Source organism: Panicum virgatum, chromosome 2K (genome assembly GCF_016808335.1).
Source record: "Panicum virgatum strain AP13 chromosome 2K, P.virgatum_v5, whole genome shotgun sequence".
NCBI classification, from domain to species: Eukaryota; Viridiplantae; Streptophyta; class Magnoliopsida; order Poales; family Poaceae; genus Panicum; species Panicum virgatum.
In genome coordinates, this window is record NC_053137.1 from 39,139,545 (window position 1) to 39,166,373 (window position 26,829).

General features: G+C 42.8%; 1 protein-coding gene, 1 long non-coding RNA gene and 1 pseudogene across 3 annotated transcripts; all 3 read right to left on the bottom strand.

The window, feature by feature from the left end:
- Positions 1-245: 245 nt before the first annotated feature.
- On the bottom strand, positions 246-2,687 carry LOC120675923. Of its 2 annotated transcripts, none has more exons than XR_005675542.1 (2): positions 1,335-2,687; positions 246-460 (listed from the first exon to the last, which is right to left on the bottom strand). It is a non-coding gene; the product is annotated as an uncharacterized LOC120675923 (long non-coding RNA). The 2 variants fall into 2 exon arrangements; XR_005675540.1 differs by having other exon boundaries at positions 1,357-2,655.
- Positions 2,688-5,640: 2,953 nt separating this feature from the next.
- Positions 5,641-6,732, bottom strand: LOC120696024 (PR5-like receptor kinase). The gene has a single exon (XM_039979193.1). It carries the CDS (start codon positions 6,680-6,682, stop codon positions 5,690-5,692), a length of 993 nt encoding a protein of 330 aa, XP_039835127.1. The 5' UTR covers positions 6,683-6,732; the 3' UTR covers positions 5,641-5,689.
- An 8,257-nt stretch (positions 6,733-14,989) lies between these two features.
- On the bottom strand, positions 14,990-15,961 carry LOC120695278 (annotated as a pseudogene).
- Positions 15,962-26,829: the final 10,868 nt, after the last annotated feature.

The window sequence follows — 26,829 nt, forward strand, 5'->3', positions numbered from 1 at the left end:
TTGCGCGCCCTATCACGACCAAAACAATAGAAAGATATAACTACCAGACGTCATGTGCATAAAATAGATCTATTAGACTTTGTAACATAACTGAACGTATATTTAACATGACGCTATGCACAAAGCCACGCATCATATCTCCACAAAATCACAGCTACCGGGAAAAAAACTTATAGCATGAAACTCCACATATTGTGTGGGCTGGCAAACTATACTTATTAATTTGCTCATAAAAAACAGCACAATGCATTAAACTCGTTAGAATTCATATATATTGGCGTCTCATGTAAAATGCTCTGATTTAATTATATCGTACAATGATTTTGTCATTAAATACATCATCATTATTACAAATGAAAAAAACTTCTTCAGATCTTACTGTCCCATATAGCCAACCAGCAAGATATTTCAGGTTTAAATTGCCATCCCGGGTGGAAAAACGTTGATGAGACTGCAGAATCTGTAAGGGAAATTCAGACATTTAAATTAATACCAGTGCATAGAAAAGAAGTCAATATGAAGAACAAAAGGAAAGCTGAAGGAAATTTCTTTTTGACATTAGAAAGGAATTTCTGTGTAACATCATTAAAAGATATTAGCCGATGATGCCATCCACAAGAAGTGTCATGGCTACACTTTTAATGTATTCAATAATCTCAAACGAGAACATATCATGAAGGAATTGAGATAACAAACAAATAAATTAGAAGGAGCTGGAAGCTGATTTACTTTCAGAAGCAAGAACATGTTCAGTACTGAATGGTGAATGCAATCAGCCAATCTGCAATAATTGCCATGCCACAACCCGAAAGGTATGTGCATGAATGCATCCTTGCTGCAAATGTAAAGAAAAAACTTACCAGAAACATGTATAACAAAGTATGAGGATCTAGGCAGCAAGTAAAATGGAGCAAGGAAAAACCTAGAACATCTAGCACACTTCACCAGTCCTACCAGGCATAAACATCGAAAACAATATACTCATTTGACGAACTCCCACATTTGCAGGAAAATAAATATGCAATTCTGGAACAGCCGCACAAAGGATACTAACATTCATATTTCAGATAATCTCTCGAACTTCATTCAGTTACCAAGTTCAGAATCAATAATTGGTGCCATGCCTTTTAGCTTTGTAACCACATCATCAACAGACATTAAGGTTCTTACCAAAAAAAGTACAAAAAATGAATCTATCAAAAGCTGTAGTATTTTTCATAGACAGGAAATAAATTTGTCTTCCACAGTTAGCCCACAAAGAACAATAAACGATGCAAGGAAACTAGTTAATTTAATTATGCCTTAAGGTGGATAAATCGGAATGGAAAACTCACACAAGAAAGATAGATATTCCACCTTTGCTTCCTGCGCTTGCTTCCATGATGATATCACAGTACCTGCCGTGTCTCCAGGGGCATTTACTTGAATTACCAACATGAACACCAGCAGTCAAACTAATTGCCGCAGCTTCGGTGCGGGTGCGGTCTTGCAGGCGGAGAAGACCTAAAAGGAACATAGGCGACGCAGGCATGAACACAGGCAACGCTCAGCACGCCAACGGTGCTAAAAATCCTCAAAGTAGCAGGCTGCGCTCATTCACTTGTCTGAGTATGCTTATGCTATCCGTCTGTCCGTGAGGATGAGTTCCGGCGCGTCGTGCCCATCGCGCTGATGCCGCTCCCTGACGCGGATGAAATGTCCTGCCCCCTGAACACTAGCAGCGGGTGGCACACGGCCTGGGAGAAGCCGGCCGGGAGCACAGGGCCTTCCTCAGATGCAGGCCCTCTCTCGCTGGCTCCGGTCAGATTCGAGCCACGGATGGAAGGGGATGTCTCGAATGAGACCGTGGACGAACTCTAGCCATCACTCATCGCAAGGAGGGAGGCGGGCCGCCGCTCGGTCGCCGTCGCTCCCCATCGCGGGCGCCAGCACTGCACTGCTACCTCTCCCTAGCCCAGGAATCGCCACAGATGCTCGCCATGCACCGTGCCGCTGCTGCCGAGGGAGGGAGCTCGCCGTGCTTGGTTGAAGACAGGCCACTGCCTGAGGGTGCTGGCGCCAGATCGCGAGCACGCAACGCCGCGTCGACCGGATCTAGAGGGTTTGGGCAGCCGCTTACTCATGGGAGCTCTGGTGCCGGCGAGCAGATTGGGTGAAGCTCGCAATGAGGGAAGCCTGGTCCAGCCTCGATACCGCGCAGGCCTTGAGCTTCAGGCATTGGCCGTCGGGTGGACAGACTGGACCACACGCAGCCCCTGAGGCGCCAGTTCCAACCGAGCACGGTGTCGTCGCAGCTGCCACTCTGCGGGGCTCCGCTTTCCGTTGCCACAGCGTCGGACTGCCGCTCTACAAGAATACGAGAGGGAGGAGCGATGGCGGCGCCTAGACGGAGTGGAGGTGAGAGTCAGGAGGCGCGCGCGGTGACCAGCGGCGGCGGGAGGAGAGATAAAGGAGAGAGGAATGAGGAAGAGACGAGGCTAAGGTTGCGGGTGGGAGCGAGGGGGTTTTCAAAAAAATCACTGGGGGTTAGAAAACTTTCACATAAAAATAATTACATCAAGGTCTAAATAAAAAATATCCTAGCGCGCTTTTCTATTTTGGTGGCTCAAATGGACTGCAGAATGTTTTAAAAAAAATATAAGAATTTTATGACAAAATGATATTGAAAGCTCTCCAATGCTCAGCCAGTCTGCTACTCTATTCTTAGAGTAATACAATAGAGGTGGTCTTTTCCCATCGGCCGAGGTTTTTTTTTGTCTGCTACTCTGTTGGGCTCTCTCGCTGTCTCGCATAGTTGTTGAGGGGGCGGCGTGCCAATGTGTCTGATGTGCGGAAGGGCAAGCAAGCCGCGAAACGGCTGTGCTAGGAGGAGATAACCCGGATTTGACCTAACAATTTATAAAAATACCTAGATTTATTGATCGTGATCCAAATTAGGGGGCATTATGTAAATATTTGATCCGTACTTTTATAAAAAGATCTCTAAATTAAATCATGATTAATAATTGCAATCTAAATAAGGAGCTCCATGTAAATATTGCCTTCTATATTTTACAAAAGTACCCTAATCGCGATCCAAAATGGGGGGCATTTTGCAAGGCCCTGGAGCTGGCAGAGCAGCCCGCGCTGCCGCCGCCGGCCTCTGCTAGGCCCCGCCTCCAGCGCGAGCCTCCGTCGACGGCTTACGGTCCAAGCTAGTTTCAGCCGTTCCTCAATTCCTCCAGCTCCCCGACAGCGCCGCTTACGGTCCAAGCTCCAACAGAGATGCCGGCGCGGTGGCACCGGCGCTGGCCGCCGGCTCGTCGGGATCGGAGCTAGGTGCCCTGAGACGGTGATGGATCCTCTATGCACAGATCGGCGAGTCTGCTAGCCTGGGCGAGCTCTTGCTCTTGCGTTATAGCGTGTGCTGAACTGGGGATGTCTGACGGCGGAGCAAGCAGAGCAGAGCGGGCGCTGGGCGACGGAAACACGCACAGGGGCCATCAGCACTTCCTGTATTAGGCAGGCATGATACCAGCTGACATGAACTTTCAGACATAAAACTCATGTACTCGTCAGGGAAACCAGCAGATTCACAGAGAAATTCAGCAATATTTTCTCCCCGTTATAGACTCAAAAAGGATCATGTCTGGAAGGACATCTTTTTTCTTTTTTTGAAAGACCCATCAGCAAGGGCCAAGGGAAGCAGGAACGGATGGCTCCGCTCGCACCTAGCGAGCGCGCCGAGGGCGACGCCGAGGCGAACCCCCGGACGCCGCCATCGTCTATTCCTTTTTAATTGCTTGGACAGCAATTATTTTTTGAATTCAAATATTCCTTTTTACAGTTTGTTTCCTCATCATCATATTTGAAATTCCTTGCTGCTCAAAATTACATCATACTTCAAATTTCTTTTCTGTTCTCTTTTGAATTCAAAGATTCCTTTTTACAGTTTGTATCCTCATTATCATATTTGAAATTCCTTGCTGCTCAAAATTACATCATACTTCAAATTTCTTTTCTGTTTTCTATCTCTAATATATCTTTAGCATCATATTTCAAATTCCTTTTTACCAGTTTGCTTTAGATGTATCGTCTATTCGTCTGCATCATATTTGAAATTGCTTGTGCCGCAAAATTTCTACATGTGCCTACACAAGTACTTCCTGCTTCAGAGAAGATGACATAGCAGCAATAATGCACGGTTGGCTGCGACAAATACTAATTATGAATTATCATAACATTATTTTTTCAAAGTAGAACATTGTGGTCAAGTAGTTTGGCTTTTGGCTTTACAGTCATTATTTTGATTATTGTGGCTTTATTGAATTGAATTGGCCGTACTGTGTATGCAAAAGAATTGAATTACACTTCGCACCAAACTGTTCTAACCACCTAACTAGGTAGGCTGATCGATGTGCATCGACATTTAAAAGCTATGAGAAAAATAAAATTAACTCGTGTAACAAACAAAATAGCCAACAACTAATGAAGTAATGATGAAAATCCCCTAGCTATACACGCTCGGTAGCTTTGGATATATAGCAGTATCCTATCAGAATAGGTGACGCCGTAGGGGATCCTAAGCACACCAGGCTGCCAAAGTCCGAATTGAATCTCACCGGGCATGTCTCCTGCAGAGCATACACGGCTTCCTCAGCATTCCTCAGCATTCGTACGTGTAGGTTGCGTCACTAATTCTTGACGCAATAATGACACAGGCCCGTACAAAAGTCGAAACCAGAGAGCGTGACAACGTACTTCTTGCTGCTGTACATAACCGAAAGCTGATAACATTACTTCACTGCTGATCAGGACGTAGTAGTAGTAGTAGTATCATCTCTTTGGAGCCAGAAAATGCTAGAGCACACTAAAAAGTTAGTAGGCCAAACCTTATTGATGATCATTAATTCGCCGTGTATTGAGTACTGAGTCACTGAAACTCCATAAGCATACAGGCCCTCTGATTACTATTTAAAAGTCATTGTTCTGACATATTTGTGCCTCACCAGCCTCATCTGACAATAAGGCCAGTTCCAATGGAAGATTTCATGATGCTTCATGCACATTAAATAAGATTGGAATAGGAATAACTTGTAGTAAGCTTTTCTGCAAACAAATTTAGCCAACAAACCAAATAGCCTTGCACATCAGCAACAAGGGCAATCTTCCTACTTTGTTGTTAGAGAAATTACTAAGGACAATCTTCCTACTGTGTCATTAGAGAAATTATTACTACCTCCTATTGTGTTTATATAAGACAAAAACAGAGACAATCATTCTACTTTGTGTTTATATGAAAGTAATGAAACCAAATCGATATAATATTTTTCACATTAGTTGCTGCCTTAAATAATTGGAAGAGCATGATGGAATAACAATATAATAGATATTATTGGTCATGGTGATGTGTTCAACTCGAAAGATATCAATTCCAATTTCATTTTTAGTTGCAAGTGACAGAGCTTAAGGAGTGAAGTATAATCATCATGCAGTGGCAAAAAGTTTAAGCATTTATAAAAAAGGTATAAAATATAGAGCAAGTCTAAAAGTTCGAATCCACTCAATCTACGTAACTAGTTTAAGAGCCCTTCCAAATAGTAATTAATAAATTGTGAACCAGAGTCATGGTCCTTTAATTTACATGGTGAAATTATGACAGTACCCATATGAAAAGTTTACAAGTAGGATGCTGCTCGATTTAACCATCTCAGAAAGCCTTCGGTGGCAATCGCAAGTCCATAGCGTTGCTCTCTAACATCTCAAGTACTTTGCACATGGAAGGCCGATCTGCAGGGTTGAATTGAATGCACCACAAGCCAACGATGGTCATCTTCCTCACCATCTCTGTGATACCATTGCTGATCTCACGGTCCATGGTGCCACAAAACTGATCCAAATTACCGTACAAGCATTGAGGGAAATACTTGCTGCTGCTATCAGTGCTAACATCGATCTGTTTTCTTGCCCCAACCATCTCAAGAACAACCATCCCGAAACTGTAGACATCAGACTTGCTGCTCACTGTGCCATAATTTCTGGAGAATACTTCGGGTGCTATGTAACCTATCGTACCTCTCATCCCAACCATGGAGATTTTGCTCTCCTTTGGCCGGTATAACTTTGCTAATCCAAAATCTGATATCTTTGGACAAAACTCTTGATCCAAAAGAATATTGTGAGGTTTGATATCGAAATGCACAATGCGGGTGTTACAACCACTGTGGAGATACTCCAACCCTCGCGCTATTCCGAGAATGACATTAAAAAATTTATCCCAGCTTAAAGTGTTGTCTTCTCTAACAGAGCTGTTCCCAAAAGTATATCGCTCGAGCGAACCATTGGGCATGTACTCGTAGAGAAGAGCTCTCTTTGAACCTTGGAGGCAAAATCCTAAGAGAGTAACTATGTTGACATGAGATGTTTTGCTGATGCTAGCCACCTCATTTATAAATTCCTCACCATCACCCTCGGTGTCCTTAAGTATCTTAACTGCTATCTCGCGGCCATCAGGTAGGTTGCCTTTGTATACAGCTCCATAGCCACCTTGGCCAAGTTTATGAGCAAAAGATTTTGTCATTCTTCTTAGCTCTGAGTAAGTATACCTTTTGGGGTATGAAGTTTCCTGCCTTTTCAGGAAGGATTCAATCCTCGGCGTATTTTTTGACCCTCTTTGGCACAATAATTTGTCATAACATATCATATACCACAAGAATGTGATAATTATGCATATCCCAAATAGGCTGGAGGTGACAATATCTGAAAACCAATATGGGAGTGGCAATGTAAATATTTTTTTAAGGAAAGTATCAAAGATGTATCAGATTGCTGAAATATTTACTTTTCAGATGAATTGTAGGTAAATACTCTTTATATGTAAGGTTCCCGCAGAGTGATGGAGATTGAAATCATCGCGAATAAAATACAACATTTCCTGTTACATTTATAAATGTACTAGGTGAGTGTAGGGGTGTGCGGGTGGGGTGGGGCACTTTCTGACATAGAGATTGGTCACTGTCTCACTGACATGTGGGGTCTGACCTCACCGTCAATGACAATGTCCCTTGGACATGAGCCTCTCACGTTCATGTCAGAGCATTATTCGTGCAAATGACTTTAGGCTATTTTAAGTGAAAAGGACTTCAAGAGCATAAATGAAAAGTAGTTCCCTTTATTATAATTTTATTTTATTTTCTCAGTAATTTTAAATTTCATTCCACCGGTAAAAAAAGCTGTATTTTGCTCAAGTTTCCTTAGTATAACAAATAAAACTATCAAGTTTTCAGCCAGATGTTACTTTAAGTTACCTTTTACAGTGTCAAGTATGGGTAATTTATATATAGATTTAGGGGGTTAATTTAAATTATTATTTCATAATAGCAATTCTGGGTAATTTTACAGAAAATAAAATAGACTTAATGGTTATTATTGTTGATGCTGAAAAATTGATAGCTAGATGTTTTAAATTTTTTATAAATAAATTCTAGTATTTATCTATTTTTCTAGTGCATATGTAAGGATTAACATGAGGCTTAAAAAGACTCTCCGATCAGTAATAGTAAAATATAAGGAGAAACAAAAGTCCAGCATCATATTTAGCAACATGCCTCGGTGGTATATCGTCTCATGTTTTCTGATCTCAACAAATCACTATCCCCTCGTCTTGTTGGAATTTATTCAATAATTCAATGGAAAAGAATTAAAGCCCACTACTAATGGTAGGGAATAATGAGGAGGTAAATATTGGTGATTAAAATAGAGGATTGATGACTGATTAATGGTGCAAATTTATGACCATTGTTGCACCTTAAAACGTCCAGGTTCCTTGAATCTGAGGGTGCCGCACAGCTATATAAACCACCTCCCTCTCCTTTCATTCTTACTCAAGCATTTGCTTCAGGTACTCCTTCTTAGGAGACCTCTCATTTCTCCCTCTGCTGCTTTCTGCAATCTCCATCGCTAGCACTGTGCGCACAGTCCTAGCGAGAGCAGGCCTCCGAAACCATTGCCTGCTGAAGGTCCTGCACGGGATAGCGGGGCAATCAAGTTTTTGGGGAGCGTCTTGACGCGACTGCTCGCAAGGCTCCCAAATGACTACATCCTCTACTTCTTGGTGGACTGAACGACTACATCCCGACAAACCAGAACAACTATTTCGTCTACTTCCTGGAGGCCGTTCATGGGACTGCACTGCGAACATCGTCCTGCATCGACATCGTTCGACTACTTCAAGCAAGGCCAGTTGAATAGCATGGACGCTATTCCAGCTGGTGACGACGCATCCAATGCCTCAGGCACTGGTCTCGCCTTGGGGTATAGTCTGAAACTCATTTGTTTCATTCTGTTTATTTTTGTGTTAATTTTGAACACCTGCACATGCTCTGTTTCACTCACAATAGTCATGGAAATATTGTTTATTTACATGTTTAATTTTGGAATTAAAATATGTCCGAAAATGCCTTTATGTCTAACAATCCAAAAACCTGATTCTATTAATAGGCTTTCGGTAGATAGCTTTGCATCATCAATCAAACCGCCACCATTTATTGGTTCCAATAACAAGCGTTGGCGTGAACGGGCTATATTGTGGTTTACGGTAATGCGCGTGATGTATGTGACAGAGGGGAAGCCTAGTCAGTACACTCCAGAGGAGGAGAGTGCTTTCGAAACTTCCGATAACCTCTTCCGAGGTTGTCTCATAAGCGTGCTTGCTGAAAACCTTGTGGACACATATATCCGTCTCACAACTGGCAAACAAATGTGGGATGCTCTTGAGGCTCAATATGGAGTTTCTGATACCGGCAGTGAGTTGTACATCATGGAGTAATTTTTGGACTACAGGATGGTTGAAGACCGTTTTGTGGTAGAATAAGCTCATGAAATACATACGATGGCAAAATATCTCAAAAATTGCAGCAAAGAGACACCATGTGTACTTCTAGATAAGTTTGCGGCTGGAGGTATCATCTCCAATCTGCCACCTTCTTGGAAGGATTTTGCTACTTCTCTAAAATATAAGAGGCAAGAGTTCACCATTAATGGACTCATTTGGACTCTTGATGTTGAAAAGAAGGCGAGAGCAAAAAATACACGTGGGAAAGGAATAGTTGGAACTTCTAGTGCCAACTTTGTTCAAAAGAACAATCCCCACAAGAACAAGAAGAAGACACTACAGAACCAACCAAAGGCTAAACAAACAACCACGTTCAAGAAGAAGAAGAAGGGAGCTTGCTTTGTGTGTGACAGTCCGGACCACTTTGCTGCAAAGTATCCAAATCGCAAAGGCAAGAAATCTGCCAACATAGTCATTAGCGAGCTTGGAGGAACATCGAGGTACAGTAATTTATTACCTACAGTTCTTTCAGTATTTTGTTCACCCGAGTGGTGGGTGGATACTGGGACTAATATTCATGTGTGTGCTGATGCTTCTTTGTTTTTTTCTTACCAGGTCGAAGGGACTGCCTCCTTATTGATGGGGAACGGATCACATGCGCGTGTTCTTGGTGTTGGTACGGTAAATCTGAAGTTTACTTCGGGAAAGACCGTGCAGTTGAAGAACGTGCAGCATGTCCCCACCATCAAGATGAATCTAGTCAGCGGCTCTCTACTGTGTAGAAATGGTTATAAGTTAGTCTTTGAGTCCAATAAATGTGTCTTGTCTAAATTTGGTACTTTTATTGGAAAAAGTTATAATAACGGAGACTTGTTCTGCTTGTCTTTATCAGATGATTGTAATAAAGTTGTGAACAATGTTATTAATGTTGATGAATCAAATGTTTGGCATCAAGGCTTTGTCATGTTAATTTTGGTTCTATGATGCGGCTAGCTAATTTGAGTTTAATTCCAAAGTTACCTTTGTCAAAATTCTAAGTGCCATGTATATGTTGAATCAAAACAAACTCGCAAGCCACACAAGGCTGCTGAGGCGAGAGACTTGGCACCTTTTGAATTAGTTCATTCCGATTTGTGCGAAATGAATGGCGTGTTGATAAAAAGTGGTAAAAAATATTTCATAATTTTAATCGATGATTGCATTAGATATTGTTACATCTATTTGTTGAAGTCAAAAGATGAAGCTTTACACTACTTTAAAATCTGTAAAGCTGAAGTAGAAAACCAACTTGAGAGAAAGATCAAAAGAGTTAGGTCGGATCGTGGTGGTGAGTACTTCTCAAATAATTTCACTTCATTCTGCGAGGAACATGGTATTATTCATGAGAGGACGCCTCCCTATTCACCTCAGTCAAATGGGGTTGCCGAAAGAAAGAACCACACTCTAACTGATTTGGTTAACGCCATGTTAGATACTGCAGAACTTTCTAAGGAATCGTGGGGTGAGGCTATATTGACTGTATGTCATGTCCTAAATCATGTTCCTACAAAGAATAAAAAGATAACACCATTCGAGGAATAGGAGAAGAAAAGGCCAACACTTTCATACTTACGCACATGGGGTTGTTTGGCAAAGGTCAGTGTGCCAATAACAAAAAAACTTAAGTTTGGACCTAAAACTGTGGATTGTGTCTTTCTAGGTTATGCTATTCACAACATTGGTTATAGATTTCTAATAGTGAAATCTGGAGTACCTGACATGCATGTTGGTACTATAATGGAGTCTAGAGATGCTGTATTTTTTGAAAACATTTTTTCTATGAGAGATGAAACAAGTTCATCTAGGCAAGAGTTTATCGAGAATGATAATTTTACTGAATCGATAGAACACAGTGAACCTACACTTGTGGAAAATCCTGAGGAGGATAACAATGAAACTCTTAGAAAGAGTAAGTGGTGATGACTTCATTGTATACCTCATGAACGATACACCCAGAACTATTGAAGAGGCATATTTATCTCCTGATGCTGACTATTGGAAGGAAGCAGTGAGGAGTGAGATGGATTCTATTATGTCTAATGGTACCTGGGAAGTTGTTGAACATCCTTATGGGTGCAAATCTGTAGGATGCAAGTGAGTATTCAAAAAGAAGCTCACGCCAGATGGTACTATTGAAAAGTACAGGCTAGGCTTGTGGCCAAGGGTTATACCCAGAAAGAAGGAGAAGATTTCTTTGATACTTATTCACCTATTGCCCGATTGACTACAATTCGAGTGTTACTTTCCTTGGCATCCTCTCATGGTCTTCTCATTCATCAGATGGACGTTAAGACAACTTTCCTTAATGGAGAGTTGGAGGAGGAGATCTATACGGATCAGCCAGATGGTTTTGTATCAAAAGGTCAAGAAGGAATGGTATGTAAGTTGCTGAAATCTTTATATGGTCTCAAGCAAGCACCTAAGTAGTGGCATGAGAAGTTCGACAGATCTTTAATATCTGCGGGCTTTGTTGTAAACAAAGCTGATAGATGTGTGTACTATCATTTTGGTGGAGCTGAAGGAGTGATTTTGTGCTTGTATGTGGATGACATACTAATCTTTGGGACAAGCCTTAATGTGATTAAGGAAGTCAAAGACTTTTTATCTCAAAGTTTTGAGATGAAAGATCTGGGAGAAGCTGATATTATCCTTAATATAAAACTGGTAAAAGAAAGTAATGATAGGGTGACTCTTACACAGTCTCACTATGTGGAGAAGGTTTTAAGTCACTTTGGTTATAGTGACTGTAAACCTATCTCAACACCTTACGATGCCAGTATGGTTCTGAGGAAGAACAAAAGGATAATGAAAGATCATCTGAGGTATTTCCAGGTTATTGGTTCATTGATGTATTTAGCTAGTGCAACAAGGCCTGACATCTTGTTTGCTGTGAGCAAATTGAGCCGGTTTATTTCAAACCCGAAAGATGATCATTGAAAAGCTCTTAAAAGAGTTGTGCGCTATCTAAAAGGTACAATGGACTATGGAATTCACTACACTGGGTACCCTAGGGTACTAGAAGGGTATAGTGATTCAAATTGGATTTCTGATGCTGATGAGATAAAAGCCACAAGTGGATATGTGTTTACACTTGGAGGTGGCACTGTTTCATGGAAGTCTTTTAAGCAGACCATCTTAACGATGTCAACAATGGAAACAGAACTCACAACATTAGATACCGCCACTGTTGAGACTGAGTGGCTTCGTGAGCTCCTAATGGATTTGGCGATAGTTGAAAAACTGATACCGGCCATCCTAATGAATTGTGATAATCAAATTGTGTTTGTCAAGGTGAACAGTTCTAAGGACAATATGAAGTCTTCTAGGCATGTAAAAGACGGTTGAAATCTGTCAGAAAATTGAAAAGCTCCGGTGTTATTGCCTTGGACTATGTTCAAACGGCGAAGAACCTGGCAGATCAATTCACAAAGGGTCTATTGTGAAATGTAATAGACAATGCATCCTTGGAAATTGGGCATGAGACCCACGTGAGTCATTCTATAGTGGCAACCTATTCTATGTGATCGGAGACCCCGTGAACTAGGATGGTGAAATAAGCTATAGTCTGACTGAGAAAAGAGAACCTTTGTAAAAGGCTCGTTCCATGTGAAAGGTGCATTTCTCTTCTAATCTGTATGGCAAGATGGTTTATACCTTAATGTGTTCCATATGGTTTCTAGAAAACAAATGAGTTGTTTTCTTGAAACAAAGATGTTGTCCTACAGAACATCTGAAAGGAACACACCTATATGAGTATGACTACTAGTCATAGTCTATGAGAAGTGGGTATTCTCTAGAAACTCATGAAAGGCCTGAAGTATGACTTATAAGCTCCAAACCGCGGGGATGCTTATGCAGACTAGTACCAGTGTAGGACTTTGGTCAAACTTGTTCGCACAAGACTGACAATTCAAGGCATAATCTATTGTACAGTTGTGAGCAAGTGTAGCCTCAGTTCTAGATAGAAGTTCAACTTAACAGTCTCTGTCAAATACTAGTATATCAAAAGAGGGATTGAGAGCATTTCTAGTGTGGCTTGAAATTCTTGGTGGGGATTGTTGGAATTTATTCAATAATTCAATGGAAAGAATTAAAGCCCACTACTAATGGTAGGGTATAATGAGGAGGTATATATTGGTGATTAAAATAGAGGATTGATGGCTGGTTAATGGTGCAAATTTATGGCTATTGTTGCACCTTAAAACGTCCAGGTTCGTTGAATCTGAGGGTGCCGAACAGCTATATAAACCAGCCCCCTCTCCTCTCATTCTCACTCACTCAAGCATTTGCTTCAAGTACTCCTGCTTAGGAGGCATCTCCCTTCTCCCTCTGCTGCTTTCTGCAATCTCCATCGCTAGCACTGCGCGCATAGTCCTAGCGAGAGCAGGCCTCCGAAACCATTGCCCGCTGAAGGTCCTGCATGGGATAGCGGGGCAATTAGGTTTTTGGGGAGCGTCTTGATGCGACTACTCGCAGGGCTCCCGAACGACTATGTCCTCTACTTCTTGGTGGCCTGAACGACTACATCCCGGCAACCAGAACAACTACTTCGTCTACTTCCTTGATGTCGTTCGTGGGACTGCACTGCGAACATCGTCCTGCATCGACATCGTTCGACTACTTCAAGCAAGGCCAGTTGAATAGCATGGACGCTATTCCAGCCGGTAACGGCGCACCCAATGCCTCCGGCACTGGTCCCGCCTTGGGGTACAGTCTGAAACTCATTTGTTTCATTCTGTTTATTTTTGTGTTAATTTTGAACACATGCACATGCTCTGTTTCACTCACAATAGTCATGGAAATATTGTTTATTTACATGTTTAATTTTAGAATTAAAATATGTCCGAAAATACATATATGTCTAACACATCTAAGAGTGAAACAAGGTTTGGAATCAGAGTGTGCTGTGCATTCCGGTATAATTCAGAAGTGCATCATGCATTTGGGTAGTCAAAAACCATTAAAAACTTCAAAAAGCGGGTCAGTACGAAGAACATTTACTGAATAACAAACATATAAATAGATGATTAAAGATGAGAAATCTTACACATTACGATCCTCTTCTTTGCCGATGTGCCAGTGCTTGACGCAACCGGGGAGTGGATTTGTGGTGTAGTTCCTGAACCGATTGCCGGATTAACTACAAATTACCAAGCAACAATAGACAAAATTACAAATATGCAAATTAAGTACCTTTTAGGTAATAATTGGATTATAAGTCATTAACAGAATAGATCAAATGTAGGAGCACGCTAATTTCGACTTTGGAGCGCTCCTGTTTCCCTAACACTCTCCTTGATGACACATGTGAATAGTTATATGGTGTCCGGGGTGTAGGACAACACCTTGAGGTGGCGCTAGCGGATCCGTTGGTGATGGAGGCTACACGGCTACTACGGCGGGTACCTCTGCTTGGCAGCGAGCTATTATTATTTTTTTTTTGGAGTGGGACTTCGTCGGCAACAATGGCACAAGCGGTGACAATGGTGTTTTCCCTTGTCGTTCGGGAGGTTCGTGGTGTGCTGTGTGTCCAGGGGGTGGTGGTTCGGAGGAGGTGGTGCGTGTGTCCTAAGTTGTGTTTCAGTCTTGTGCGGCTCGTGTCGATATTCCATTCCAACTTGCCAAAGTTGATTTTTTTTCTTTTCTCGAGTTAGGTGCGTGTCGATGTTCCAATCCAACCGCTCCGAGTTGTACTTGTTTTTTTTGTCTAGTCTGGACTTCTTCTGTTTTTTAATATAATCGACAGTTTTCCTGACTGATTCGTTTCAAAAACAAAATTATAAGGTCACCCTAAGTCAAAAAACAATTCTTAGTTTTGACCATCAATAGTTGAAACGCAGACGATCGTGTTTGTAACGCAAAGGTGATGATACTAGATTCATCATGGAAGTACCTTTTTTTTCAGGATCATGAAATTAATTTATAATCCTTTTAAAATAATATATTAAAATATTAACATTACAGACTGTGACAATACTCTATCTATATCTGTGATCTATGGCGTTACCTCTACATTTGAAATGTATATCCCCGTTTACTCTTGACAAAAATCATGTAATTATTATTTAATTTACTTTATCATGAATTGTTTTATTATTAAAGTTACTTGGAAAAATGATCAAATACTACTATTAAAATTTAGAAAAGGAAGTAGTATGTACCTATGCTCTGTAGCTTCACACTAAATCCAGTCAGCATATCAGAGTAGCGGCTCCACAACATGATGCCACCGTAATTGGGGGAAGTTTCCACCATCGGCAGCACTTGCAACGCAAGGGCTTGCGGGTCTATGAATCCACTAGCGTCGGGCGACGCCGGCAGCCCAAGAAACACGGACGGCAAGAACCGTGTCCAGTTCTCCCACGCGCCCTTGAGGTAGTAGCTCTGGTCTGCGAACGTGTACTGGCACGGCTGGTTCTGGTTGTTCTGGTTGTCGAAGAACTGCACCCAGACGTGGTCGAACAGCCCCGTGTCGAGCGCAGGGCCGAGGAAGGCGTCCGGGTACGGGCAGCGCGGCGCCGCGGAGAGCAGGTACGTCCTCCCCGCCGCCGCGGACGCGTTGTACAAGGACCTCAGGTACCTGGCCAGGTCGTCGTAGTAACCACGGCTACCGCCCGAGATGGCGAGGTCGATGCCGTCGAGCTCGACGTCGTCGCCGAACGGGCGATGCCCGGTGCCGCCTAGGAAGCTGGACCAGAGGTACGTGGCCAGGCTCTGCGCGTCCGAGGCGCTGGAGAGGCTGTAGTTGTGCGCGGCGCCGCCGATGCTGAGGAGCACCTTGATGCCACTGGACCGGCAGGAGGCGACGCCTTGGCTCACCAGATCTGCGCAGCCGCCCCGGTGGGGTTGGTGCAGTGGCCGGCCAGATTGAGCTCCGGTGTCCGGCCGCCGCCGAACACGGAGAGGTAGGCTATGATCACGGTGGCGTAGCGGCCGGTGGCGCATGTGGCCGCCAGGCTGTCCTCGTTGCCGTTCTGGCCCCAGTAGACGACGATCTTGACGCCGCTGGCACCGGAGGCGGCTTGGGCCAAGAGCAAGCACCAGGCGCAAAGAAGCTTGAAGTTGCAGGCCATCGTTGCAGTGTTTCTGGGGAATTTGGCAGAGCGGAAGTCCAGTGCGTGTTCAGCCGCTCCTTTGGTTGCAATTGTGAATTGCCACACTTCACTTGCCGACACGCCAAGCGGTAGACTGCAAGGCCATTGGATTGTATGGACTCCTGAGTCTAAGACGAAGTCGTTTCCCAGGCCGGCTTCAGATGCCTACCTTAATAAATGTAAATGAGCTTCTGCAAGACTATCTGACACTAACAAGTGTAAATTGTTGGACTAATTGGGTTTGGCCCACTATTAGTCTAATTTAATCAATAAACTCCAAAGGCCCACAATTATTGCTAAGAGGGAAAAAGATTAGTACCACATAGAGTTGTCACTAATGAGGTAATCAACTTAAATAGTGAGTTGTGGGATAATTACATAGGAAAAGTTGAGAGGAAGACATGGGAACAAGCGCGCCGACGCCGCCGAGCGTGCGGGGCGGGCTATGCCTTGGCCTGCCTGTAGGGATGGGAACCCGTGAAGATAAGTACAGCAAGAACAATGAACAATGAGGGCAAGCGCAGTGGGCCAAGCCAGGGCGGTTGGGCCATCTGGGATATCATATGGGCCAACGAATGGGCTGGTTTAATTGATAGGCCGGGTATAATAAACTCACAGGTTTGCGGGTTCCGGGTACTATATACCCAAACCCAAACCCGTAGACCCGATGGGTCTGATTTGTTGCCCATAAACAGACCCGCGGGTAGAGAAATGGACCCGTACCCTAATAGAGTAGTTTTGGCAATCGGCCCAACAGCCAAACCCTAACCCACCAGGCCTTGGCCAGTTCATCCCCACAAGAGGTCCCAGGAGGTAACGGGAAGGGATGGTCTTAGGCCTCCGGAACTTCGTCCATCAGCGATCAAGTTTTCGAGGAGCTTGCTCATGTTCCTAGCTGGCAGTGACACAGAAAGTGGCTCTGGTGAATCTCATACCACGGGCACCGGTATTAGTTCCACCCAAGGGTATAAACCAAAACCTCTTCTGTTCAATCATACTATCATGGTCATGATATTTGTTACTTGGTTTAGTAGCAATTTAGAGTATGCTTATGCTAAGATGTTCATAGCATGTTGCAAAATGGCTCGATATTCAACAATCCAAAAACTTGATGGGTTATTTTTCAAGTGCTAGCTTTGCTTCGTCACTGAAACCGCCACCTCTGCAAGATGGTGGGGCAAACTATAAGATATGGCGTACACAGGCTACGTTGTGGTTCACTGCTATGCACTGTGAGCACGTGATCAAGGGAAAGTGCATCGAATCTCCTATCTCTGCCGAGGAAGAGATGAGGTTTGATGAGGCAGATAACTTTTTCAGGTGGACTCTCCGCAATGTCTTAGCAGAGAGCATGCTGCAGGTGTACATGGATGCCTACGGGCAAAGACATGTGGGATGCACTAGAGGCCAAGTTCGGGGTTGCTGATGCTGGCACTGAGCTTTACAAAATGGAGCAACTCTATGACTACAAGATGGTTGATGACCGTTCTGTGGTAGAGCAGGCTCATGAGATACAGATGCTGGCAAAGGAACTCTCGAACATGAAGTGTACTACCTGACAAGTTCGTGGCCAGCGGTATCATCACTAAATTCCCACCTACTTGGTCTGGTTTTGCCACTTCTCTAAAACACAGGAGGCGGGAGTTTAGTGTGACTGGCCTCATTGCCACTCTTGGTGTTGAAGAGAATGCGAGGTCAAAAGACACGTGGCAAGAAAGTCATGATGAGGGAGGTTCTAGCGCCAACTTGGTGCAAAGGAAGAACTTTCATGCAGCTCACAAGAAGAAGAAAATCAAGAATGCCATCAAACCCAAAGTTGCAACCTTTAAGAAGAAGAGCAAAGAAAAGGGTGCTTGCTTTGTGTGCGAGTCCAATGACCACTGGGCAAAGGAGTGCCCTGATCGCAAGGACAAGCCAAAGAAGACAGCAAACGTGGTCATTAGTGAGGCTGGAGGATCGAATATGGTAATTGTTTACCTACCGTCCTTTCAGTTTGTCTCTCGCCTGATTGGTGGGTTCACATAGGAGCTAATATTCATGTGTGTGCTGGCATCTCTTTGTTTCCATCTTACTAGGTCGGGTGAGGTTCCTCCCTGTTGGTGGGAAATGGCACGCATGCTGCTGTACTTGGTGTTGGTACGGTCAATCTGAAGTTTACTTCGAGAAAAATCGTGCAACTAAAGAACGTGCAGCATTTCCCCTCCACCAAGAAGAATCTCGTCAGCAGGTCTCTACTGTGTAGAGATAGTTTTAAGCTTGCTTTTGAGTCCAATAAATTTGTTGTATCCATGTATGGAACCTTTATTGGTAAGGTCTATGAAAGCGGAGGCTTGTTCCGCTTATCTTTGATGGATTCCTGGGATAAACTTATGAACCATGTGAGACTTGATGATTCTAATATTTGGCATTCACGGTTAGCTATTTGAGTTTAATCCCTAAATTCGATTTGGTCAAAGGATATAAGTGCCATGCTTGCGTTCAAGCTAAACAACCTCGCAAGCCTCACAAGGTGGTGAAAGAGACGAGGAACTTGGCACCACCAAATCTTATTCATTGCGATCTGAGCGAAATGAATGGGATACTGACCAAAGGAGGAAAAAGATACTTCATGACTCTCATCGATGACTGCACTAGATTTTGCTATGTGGACCTGCTGAACAATAAAGATGAAGCATTGCATTACTTTAAAATCTATAAAGCTGAGGTGGAGAATCAACTTGAAAGGAAAATCAAACAGTTACGGTCCGATCGCGAGGGAGAATACTTTTCACAAGAGTTTACTTCATTCTGCGAGGAACATGGAATTATTCATGAGAGGACACCTCCATACTCCCCTGAATCCAATGGGATTGCAGAAATGAAAAAACGCACTCTAACTGATTTGGTTAACGCCATGTCAGATATCGCGGGACTATCCAAGGAATGGTGGGGTGAGGCTGTGTTGACAGCAACTCATGTCCTCAATAGAGTTTCTACAAAGAACATAGAAGTAACATCATTCGAGGTATGGGAAAAGAAAAAATTAAAATCTCTCTTACTTGCGCACCTAGGGCTGCTTGGCTAAAGTCAATGTGCCAATCATCAAAAAGAGCAAACTTAGACTAAAGACTGTAGATTGTGTGTTTCTTGGTTATGTCATTCATATCGTGGGATATAGATTTCTGGTAATCAAATATGGAATTCCTGACATGCGTGTCGGTTCAATCATGGAACCCAGAGATGCTACATTCTTTGAGAATGAATTCCCAATGAATGGAAATGCACCTAGCACGTCTGGTCACGAATTTGTTGTCTCCCCTAACATTTTTGTGCAAACAGAACAAACAACCATGGAGGATCCCGAGGAGGATGATAGCAGTGTCACTCGAAAGAGTAAGAGATAGAGGATTGCAAAATCCTTTAGTGATGACTTCGCTATATATCTCATGGATGACACCCCAAAAACCATTGATGAGTCATATTCCTCTCCCGACACTAACTTTTGGAAGGAAGCGGAGTAGTGTGAGATGGATTCTATTATGGCCAATGGAACTTGGGAAGTTGTCTAATGTCCCTATGGGTGTAAGCCTGTGGGATGTAAATGGGTGTTTAAAAAGAAGCTAAGGCCAGATGGTACAATTGAAAAGTACAAGGTAAGGTTTGTGACCAAGGGCTATACCCAAAAGGAAGGAGATGACTTCTTTGATACGTGTTCACTAGAGGCCTGATTGACCACAATTAGAGTACTACTTGCCCTAGCTGGCTCTCATAATCTTATCATCCATCAAATGGATGTTAAGACAACCTTTCTAAATGGAGATTTAGAAGAGGAAATCTATATGGAGCAGCCTAACGGGTTGGTAGTAAAAGGTCAAGAAGGAAAGGTGTGTAAATTATTGAAGTCTTTATATGGCTTAAACAAGCACTTAAACAGGGGCACGAAAAGTTTGACAACACAATGACCTCTGCTGGTTTCGTTGCGAATGAAGCTGACAGATGTGTTTACTACCGCTATGGTGGGGGAGGAGTAATCCTGTGTTTGTATGTAGATGACATACTAATTTTTGGGACATGCCTCAAGGTGATTGAGGAACTCAAGGATTTCTTGTCAAAGAACTTTGACATGAAAGATTTGGGAGTAGCTGATGTAATACTAAACATCAAGCTATTGAGAAGGAAATGGTGGGGTCACACTGGTGCAATCCCACTATATGGAAAAGGTTCTAAGTCGCTTTGTTTACAGTGACTGCAAACTTATTTTCACTCCCTGTGATCCTAGCATAATCCTAAGGAAGAACCGAAGGACAATGAAAGATTAGTTGAGATATTCGCAAATCATAGGTCGCTGATGTACCTAGCTAGTGAAAGGCCTGACATCTCGTTTGCTTTGAGCAAACTAAGCCGTTTTGTTTCTAATCCGGGAAATGATCACTGGTGTGCTCTTGAGAGAGTATGTACAAGGTACTACAAGCTATGTCATTCACTACATCGGGTACCCAAAGGTACTAGAGGGCTATAGTGACGCAAACTGGATATCTGATGCTGACATCGGGTACCCAAAGGTACTAGAGGGCTATAGTGACGCAAACTGGATATCTGATGCTGACGGTTTGAAAGCCACAAGTGGATATACATTCACACTTGGAGGTGTTGCTATTTTCTGGAAGTCTTGCAAGCAGACTATCATAACGAAGTCTACCACAAAAGCAGAATTAACAGCATTGGACACTGCCACTATTGAGGCTAAGTGGCTTCATGAGCTCCTTGGGGATTTGCCGGTGGTTGAGAAACCTATACCTGCAATATCTATGAACTGTGACAATCAAACGGTGATCACTAAAATACACAGTTCTAAGAATAACATGAAGATTACCAGACACATAAAGCGGCGTTTGACATCTGTCAGAAAATTGAAAAACTCCGGAGTAATAGCTTTGGACTGTGTCCATACGTCTAACAATCTGGTAGATCAATACAACAAGGGACTATCACATAATGTGATAGTGCGTCGAGTGAGATGGGACTGAGACCCACTTAAAGTCTACCACTGTAGTAACCTGTCCTATGTGATCGGAGATCCCATGAAGTAGGATGGCGAAACAAACTGGTGTTAGACTGAGAGAAGAGACTCCGAGACGCTTTTGCAAGCAGAGATGATAGCCTACATGACATCTTAAAAGGAATATACCTATGTGAGCTCGACTGCTGGTCACAGTCTATGAGATTCGGGTGATCTCTAGATGCTCATGAATAGGCATGGAGTTTGACTTATATGCTCCAACTAGAGGAAATGCTGTAGGCAGCCTAGTACTAGTTAAGGAATTGAGTGAATCTTACTTTGCACAAAACTGTTAATTCAAGGCATAGTCTATTGCTCAGTTGTGAATAAGCGTAAGCTCCTTTTCTAGACGGATGTTCAACTTAACAGTCTCCGACGAAACACTGGTATATCAACCAAGTCAAGAACTGAGAGCATTCATTGTGCACCTTTGAAGTTTAGTGGGGATTGTTGGACTAATTGAGCTTGGCCCACTATTAGTCTAATTTAATCAAACAACTCCAAAGGTTAGCAATTATTGCTATGAGGAAAAAGGATTAGTACCACATGATGTTTTCACTAATGAGGTAATTAACTTAAATAGTGAGTTGTGGGATACTCACATAAGAGAAGTTGAGAGGAAGACATGGAAATCCACACGCGCGCGCCATCGCCGAGCCGAGCCGCGCCGCCCGCCCACACGCTAGGCCGTGGCTGTGGCCATGGGCGAGGCGGGCGGGCCTTGGCCTTGGCTTGCCTGGATATGGGCCAAGTTTTGACAATCTGGATGGGCCAAGTTTTGGCAATCGGCCCAACAGCCAAACCCTAATCCTAGCCGCCCGCAGTCAAAGCAAACCCTAGTGGAACAGGTCAGTTCACCACCATCTTCCTCCTCTAGTCCTGTCTCTTCTCAGGCTTAGCTAAGCTTCTGCTTCTCCGGCCAGAGCTCTTGGGGAGGCTTCTGCTTCTCCGGCAGAGCTCTTGGGGAGCGCCACTTCAGGCGCGACTGCTCCTGTTCCTGCAGTTCGTCTATGACATGCACCACTTCTCTGATCGTCGTTGCCATGGTGCAGACGAAGAGATGAGCTGCTGCTGCTGCTGCTAGCAACAACACAGAAAGTGGCTCTGGTGAAACTCATACCGCGGGCAGCGGTATTGGTTCCACCCAAGGGTATAAACCAAAACCTCTTTTGTTCAATCATACTGTCATGGTCATGATATTTGTTACTTAGTTCAGTAGCAATTTAGAATATGCTTATGCTATGGTGGTCATCTGTCGTATTGTTTTTATGGATTAAAGCATGTTGCAAAATGGCTCGATATTCAACATAAATGAACCAATCCCCCGACGGCGAATTTCTCATTACCATCCTACCATCCTACGTGATAGATACTTCGTCCGAAGACGAAGTTAGGTCAGTCTCAGTGGAGAGTTTCATCGCACAGTTACCAAGAGTGCCGCGTCAGCTTGACACTGGAATAAAACAATCACTCTCAGTGCACAGTTTCATGGCACAGTTTCATAGGCAGATTGCAACATTAAATAATGCAATGGTGGTGTGATCAAACATGCCATATGAATGTTGTAACCATTTGTAGAACCACACACTAGAGTATGATTCATTTAACTTCATATTCGCATGATATTACAATAGTTGCATATATTGAAATGATTACATTTAATATATTTCAAACTGTAGATATAGTTTTCAACGGAACAGTTCTTGTTCCAAATGTATAAGATGGAATGCTCAACGCTGAAAGCCAAAACATCAACATGCTAAAGCGGCCAGCAACTCCAAAGAACGCTCAAGCTAGCGCCTTCAACCTGCTGAAGGCACAGCATGTGGTTGCTGCAAGAAATTAAAATACCGATGCCTACAATATGAACACAATTAACTTAACCAGATTTGTAATGGCTGATTTGTAAAACAATGTGAGAAAGCTCTAGTGAAAATAATGTGAGTAAGCTTGAACCATTTGCACAAAGACAATGGCACGACAGTACTAAAATGATTTTACAAGAGAAACAAGCAGATGCAGCTAACCAAATGTAATTCCATACAAAATTAACAGGGGCAATGGCAGACTGCCCACGAACTGAAGGTTCAATGATGTGCTACTGATTCTTGCTAGTGCTAAAATAATGCTTCTCCTATGTTGCCTGCTCGTTCTAAGAATTTCTACCAGATGCTAGCGGACATTTTGCAGATACGTGGCTCCACCAGTTCACGGAGGCATTTTCGCAAACAGCTATACTGAGCACAGCTAACAATCATAACTACGTTCCAGACTCCAGAGATTGGGCTGCGGTGGCTCACCGCTGCAAACTCCATATCCAGGCCACCATGGACCAGTTGGCGATGGAACAGATCAGATACATTCGTTGCGAAAAATTCTGATGCAATTTTGTGGAACAAAAGTTGTGCTTTGATGGAACCAGTTTGGCCCATTTTGCACCGACTTTTATGTAGTAATGAAACAACCCAAAATGCCTAAAAATATGAGTTTTGGATCCAATGGTGTGGATTGGGTGAGATTGTTGCGAAATTTTTTAACACAAATTCATGGCATGAACTTATGCATTAATGACATCAGTTTGACCTATTTTACATTGACTTTTGTGCAGTAACAAAATGGTCTGAAATGCCCAAAAATGAGTTTTGAATGGAGTGAATCAGGTGCGTTCGTTTGGAAATCTTCCGACTCGACTTCATGGCGAACTTGTGCTTTGATGGGTCAAGTTCGGCCCGTTTTGCACGGACTTTTGTGCAATAATGAAACAGTTCGAAACATCCCAAAATATGAATTTTGGGTCCAATGTGGATAGGGTGCATTTGTTGCAAAAATCTCCGACGCAACTTCATGGCATGAACTAATGCATTAGTGGCTCCAGTTCGCCCATTTTGCACCGGCTTCCATGGCATGAAACGGTCCGAAACGTCCCAAAACACGAGTTTTTGATCTCATGGAGTGGATCAGGCGTGTTGCTTGCGAAAAAATCCGATAAAACTTTGTGTCACAAACTTCTACATTCGTGGCACCAATTTGGATTGTTTTGCACTAACTTGTGTACAATAATGAAAATATACGAAACACCCTAAATGAGTTATGTGTCCAATGGAATGAATTAGATGTGAAATGCCACAAAAACATGAGTTTTGGGTCCAATGAAGTGGACCGGACGCATTCGCTGTGAAAAATTTCATCGCAATTCATGGCACGAACTTGGCATCAATGCACCAGTTCAGCCCGTTTGCACCGACTTTAGTGCAGCTAGAAATGGTTAAAACGCATCAAAATATGAGTTTTATGTTTAATGGGGTGGATCAGTTGTGTTTTGTTGGGAAAATTTCGACGCAACTTTGTGTCATAAATTTTTGCATTAATGGCACCAGCTCGTCCCATTTGGCACCAACTTTGGTGCAACAAGAAAGGGTTCGAAATGCCCTAAAATATTGGTCTTGTGTCCAAAGTGTATCGGGTGCGTTTGTTCCAAAAAATTACAATGCAACTTCAAGCATGAACTTGTGCATTAATGGCACCAGTTCAGTCCATTTTAAAGAGATCTAGTGCAGTAACAAAAATGGTCGGAACGCCCCCAAAACATGAGTTTTGGGTGCAATGGAGTGAATGGGGCACACTCGGTGCAAAACTCCGACGCGACTTGTGGCACGAACTTGTGTATTAATTACACCAGTTTAACCCGTTTTGCACCAACTTTCATTCAATAATGAAACGGTTCGAAACCGCTCGAAACATGAGTTTTGGGTCCAATGGAGTGGACCGGGCATTTTTTTGCAAAATAATCTAGCGCAACTTCGTGACACGAACTTGCACCGACTTTCATGCAGTAATGAAACAGTTCGCAACACTCTGAAATGTGTTTCCTGTCCAATGATATGGATTTGTGAAAGCACAACTTTGTGGTACGAATTTGTGTGTTACTAGCACCAGAGTCAGTGCAAAATGAGCCGAACTTATGCTAGTAATGCATAAGTTCATACCACGAAGTTGCGTCACAATTTTTCACAACGAACGCACCCGATCCACTGCAAGAGATTGAAAACTCATATTTTGGGATATTTTGAACTATTTCGTTACTTCACGAAAGTCAATACAAAATAGATTGAACTAGTGCCACTAATGCACAAGTTTGTACCATGATGTTGCGTCGGAATTTTTCGGTACGATCGCACCCGATCCATTACATTGGACCTAAAACTAATTTGTTGGGACGTTTCCGACCGCTTCGTTACTTCGTGCAATAATAAGCCGAACTGGTACCATTATTGCATATGTTCATGCTACGAAGTTGCATCAAACTTTTCCACAACGAACGGATCAAACCACTCATTGGACCCAAAACTAATGTTTTGGGGCATTTCATTACTGCAAGGAAGTTGGTGCAAAATGGACCGAACTGGTGTAATTAATGCGTAAGTTCGTGCCACAAAGTTATATCTCAGATTTTCGCAACGAATACATTTTCGCAACAAATACACCTCGATCCACTCCATTGGACCGATTGAGATGTATCAGACCATTTCATTGATGCACGAAAGTTGGTGCAAAACAGATCGAATTTAAGTTCGTGCCATAAAGTTGTATTAGATTTTTTTGCAATGAACGCTCCTGATCTGCTCCATTAGACCCAGCACACCATTTTTCTTACTACATAAAAGTCGGTGCAAAACGGGCCAAACTGGTGCCACTAATGGACAAGTTTGTGACAAGTTGCATCGAAATTTTTCACAACAAATGCATCCGAATACTCATATTTTGGAGTGTTTAGGATTGTTTCGTTACTGCACGAGAGTTGATGGAAAATAGGCTGAACTGGTGCCATTAATGCAATATTTTTTGCAATGAAGTTGCATCAGAATTTGTAATTACGAATACACCCGATCCGCTTCATTGGACCCAACTTATGTTTTGGGACCACAGAAAAGTCAGTGCAAAAGCAGACCAAACTATACCGTTAGTTCATAAGTTCGTGCCATGAAGTTACATTAGAATTTTTTGCACAGATATATAATAGATGAAGAAAAAAATTAATGAAAAAGTTACAAAACATGTGTAGGTACTAGAAAACGAATTGTCTTGCCGGCCAAAACCCTCCAATAAATATACCAAAACCATCAAGAAAATTAGGGGTGCTAATAGGTGACCTTTAGGGGCACCTCCAACCCTCTTTAGTTCAAAATTTTATACTAATTTTTTAAATAGAATTTTATTTTAGAAAACTAGTGCAATATTTTGACCTAAAGAGGGTTGGAGGTACACCTAAAGATTATTCATTTGCACCCCTAAAGAAAATAATGCTCAGCGGCCAACTACCAAGCAAAATCTGTCAAAAATAGAGCGTAAAGGAAATTGGCTATTAACTGCTAACTGCCAAGCAAAATTTGTCATAAATAGAACGTCAATTTCCTTGGCTGCTGGCCGACAAATATTGTTTCCTTTGGCGGTGCGGCCGCTACAAAAATAGAATAGCGGCAAAATCTCCACAACGCCAAAAAAATCTCCACAATACTAAGAAAATATGTCACCACCAAGCAAATCACAATCCTTTCTGTGATTAATTCTGTGATTTTGTTTTGCTGCCAACAGCCAAGGAAACATATGGCGCAGAAAAAAAACAGCAATAGGCTTCTCGTAGTTTGTTGGGCCGTTCTGGGCCAGTTATTGGGCTGCTGCCGGATGATAGATGGATAGGAATGTCCCGGAAAACCTATCTATCTTCCAGAAGATTTTTTGCAACATACCTTTCAATGTTTGAGATTTGTACAAGCAATTTCGCCTTTGGATGCACACAATCCCTAGATTTCTCCTTCCCCTTCCTCTCTTCCCCCACCGCTGCCCGC

Coding starts and splice junctions, on each gene's coding strand:
- LOC120696024 (XM_039979193.1), bottom strand. CDS start 6,682: ATGATATGTTATGACAAATTATTGTGCCAAAGAGGGTCAAAAAATACG.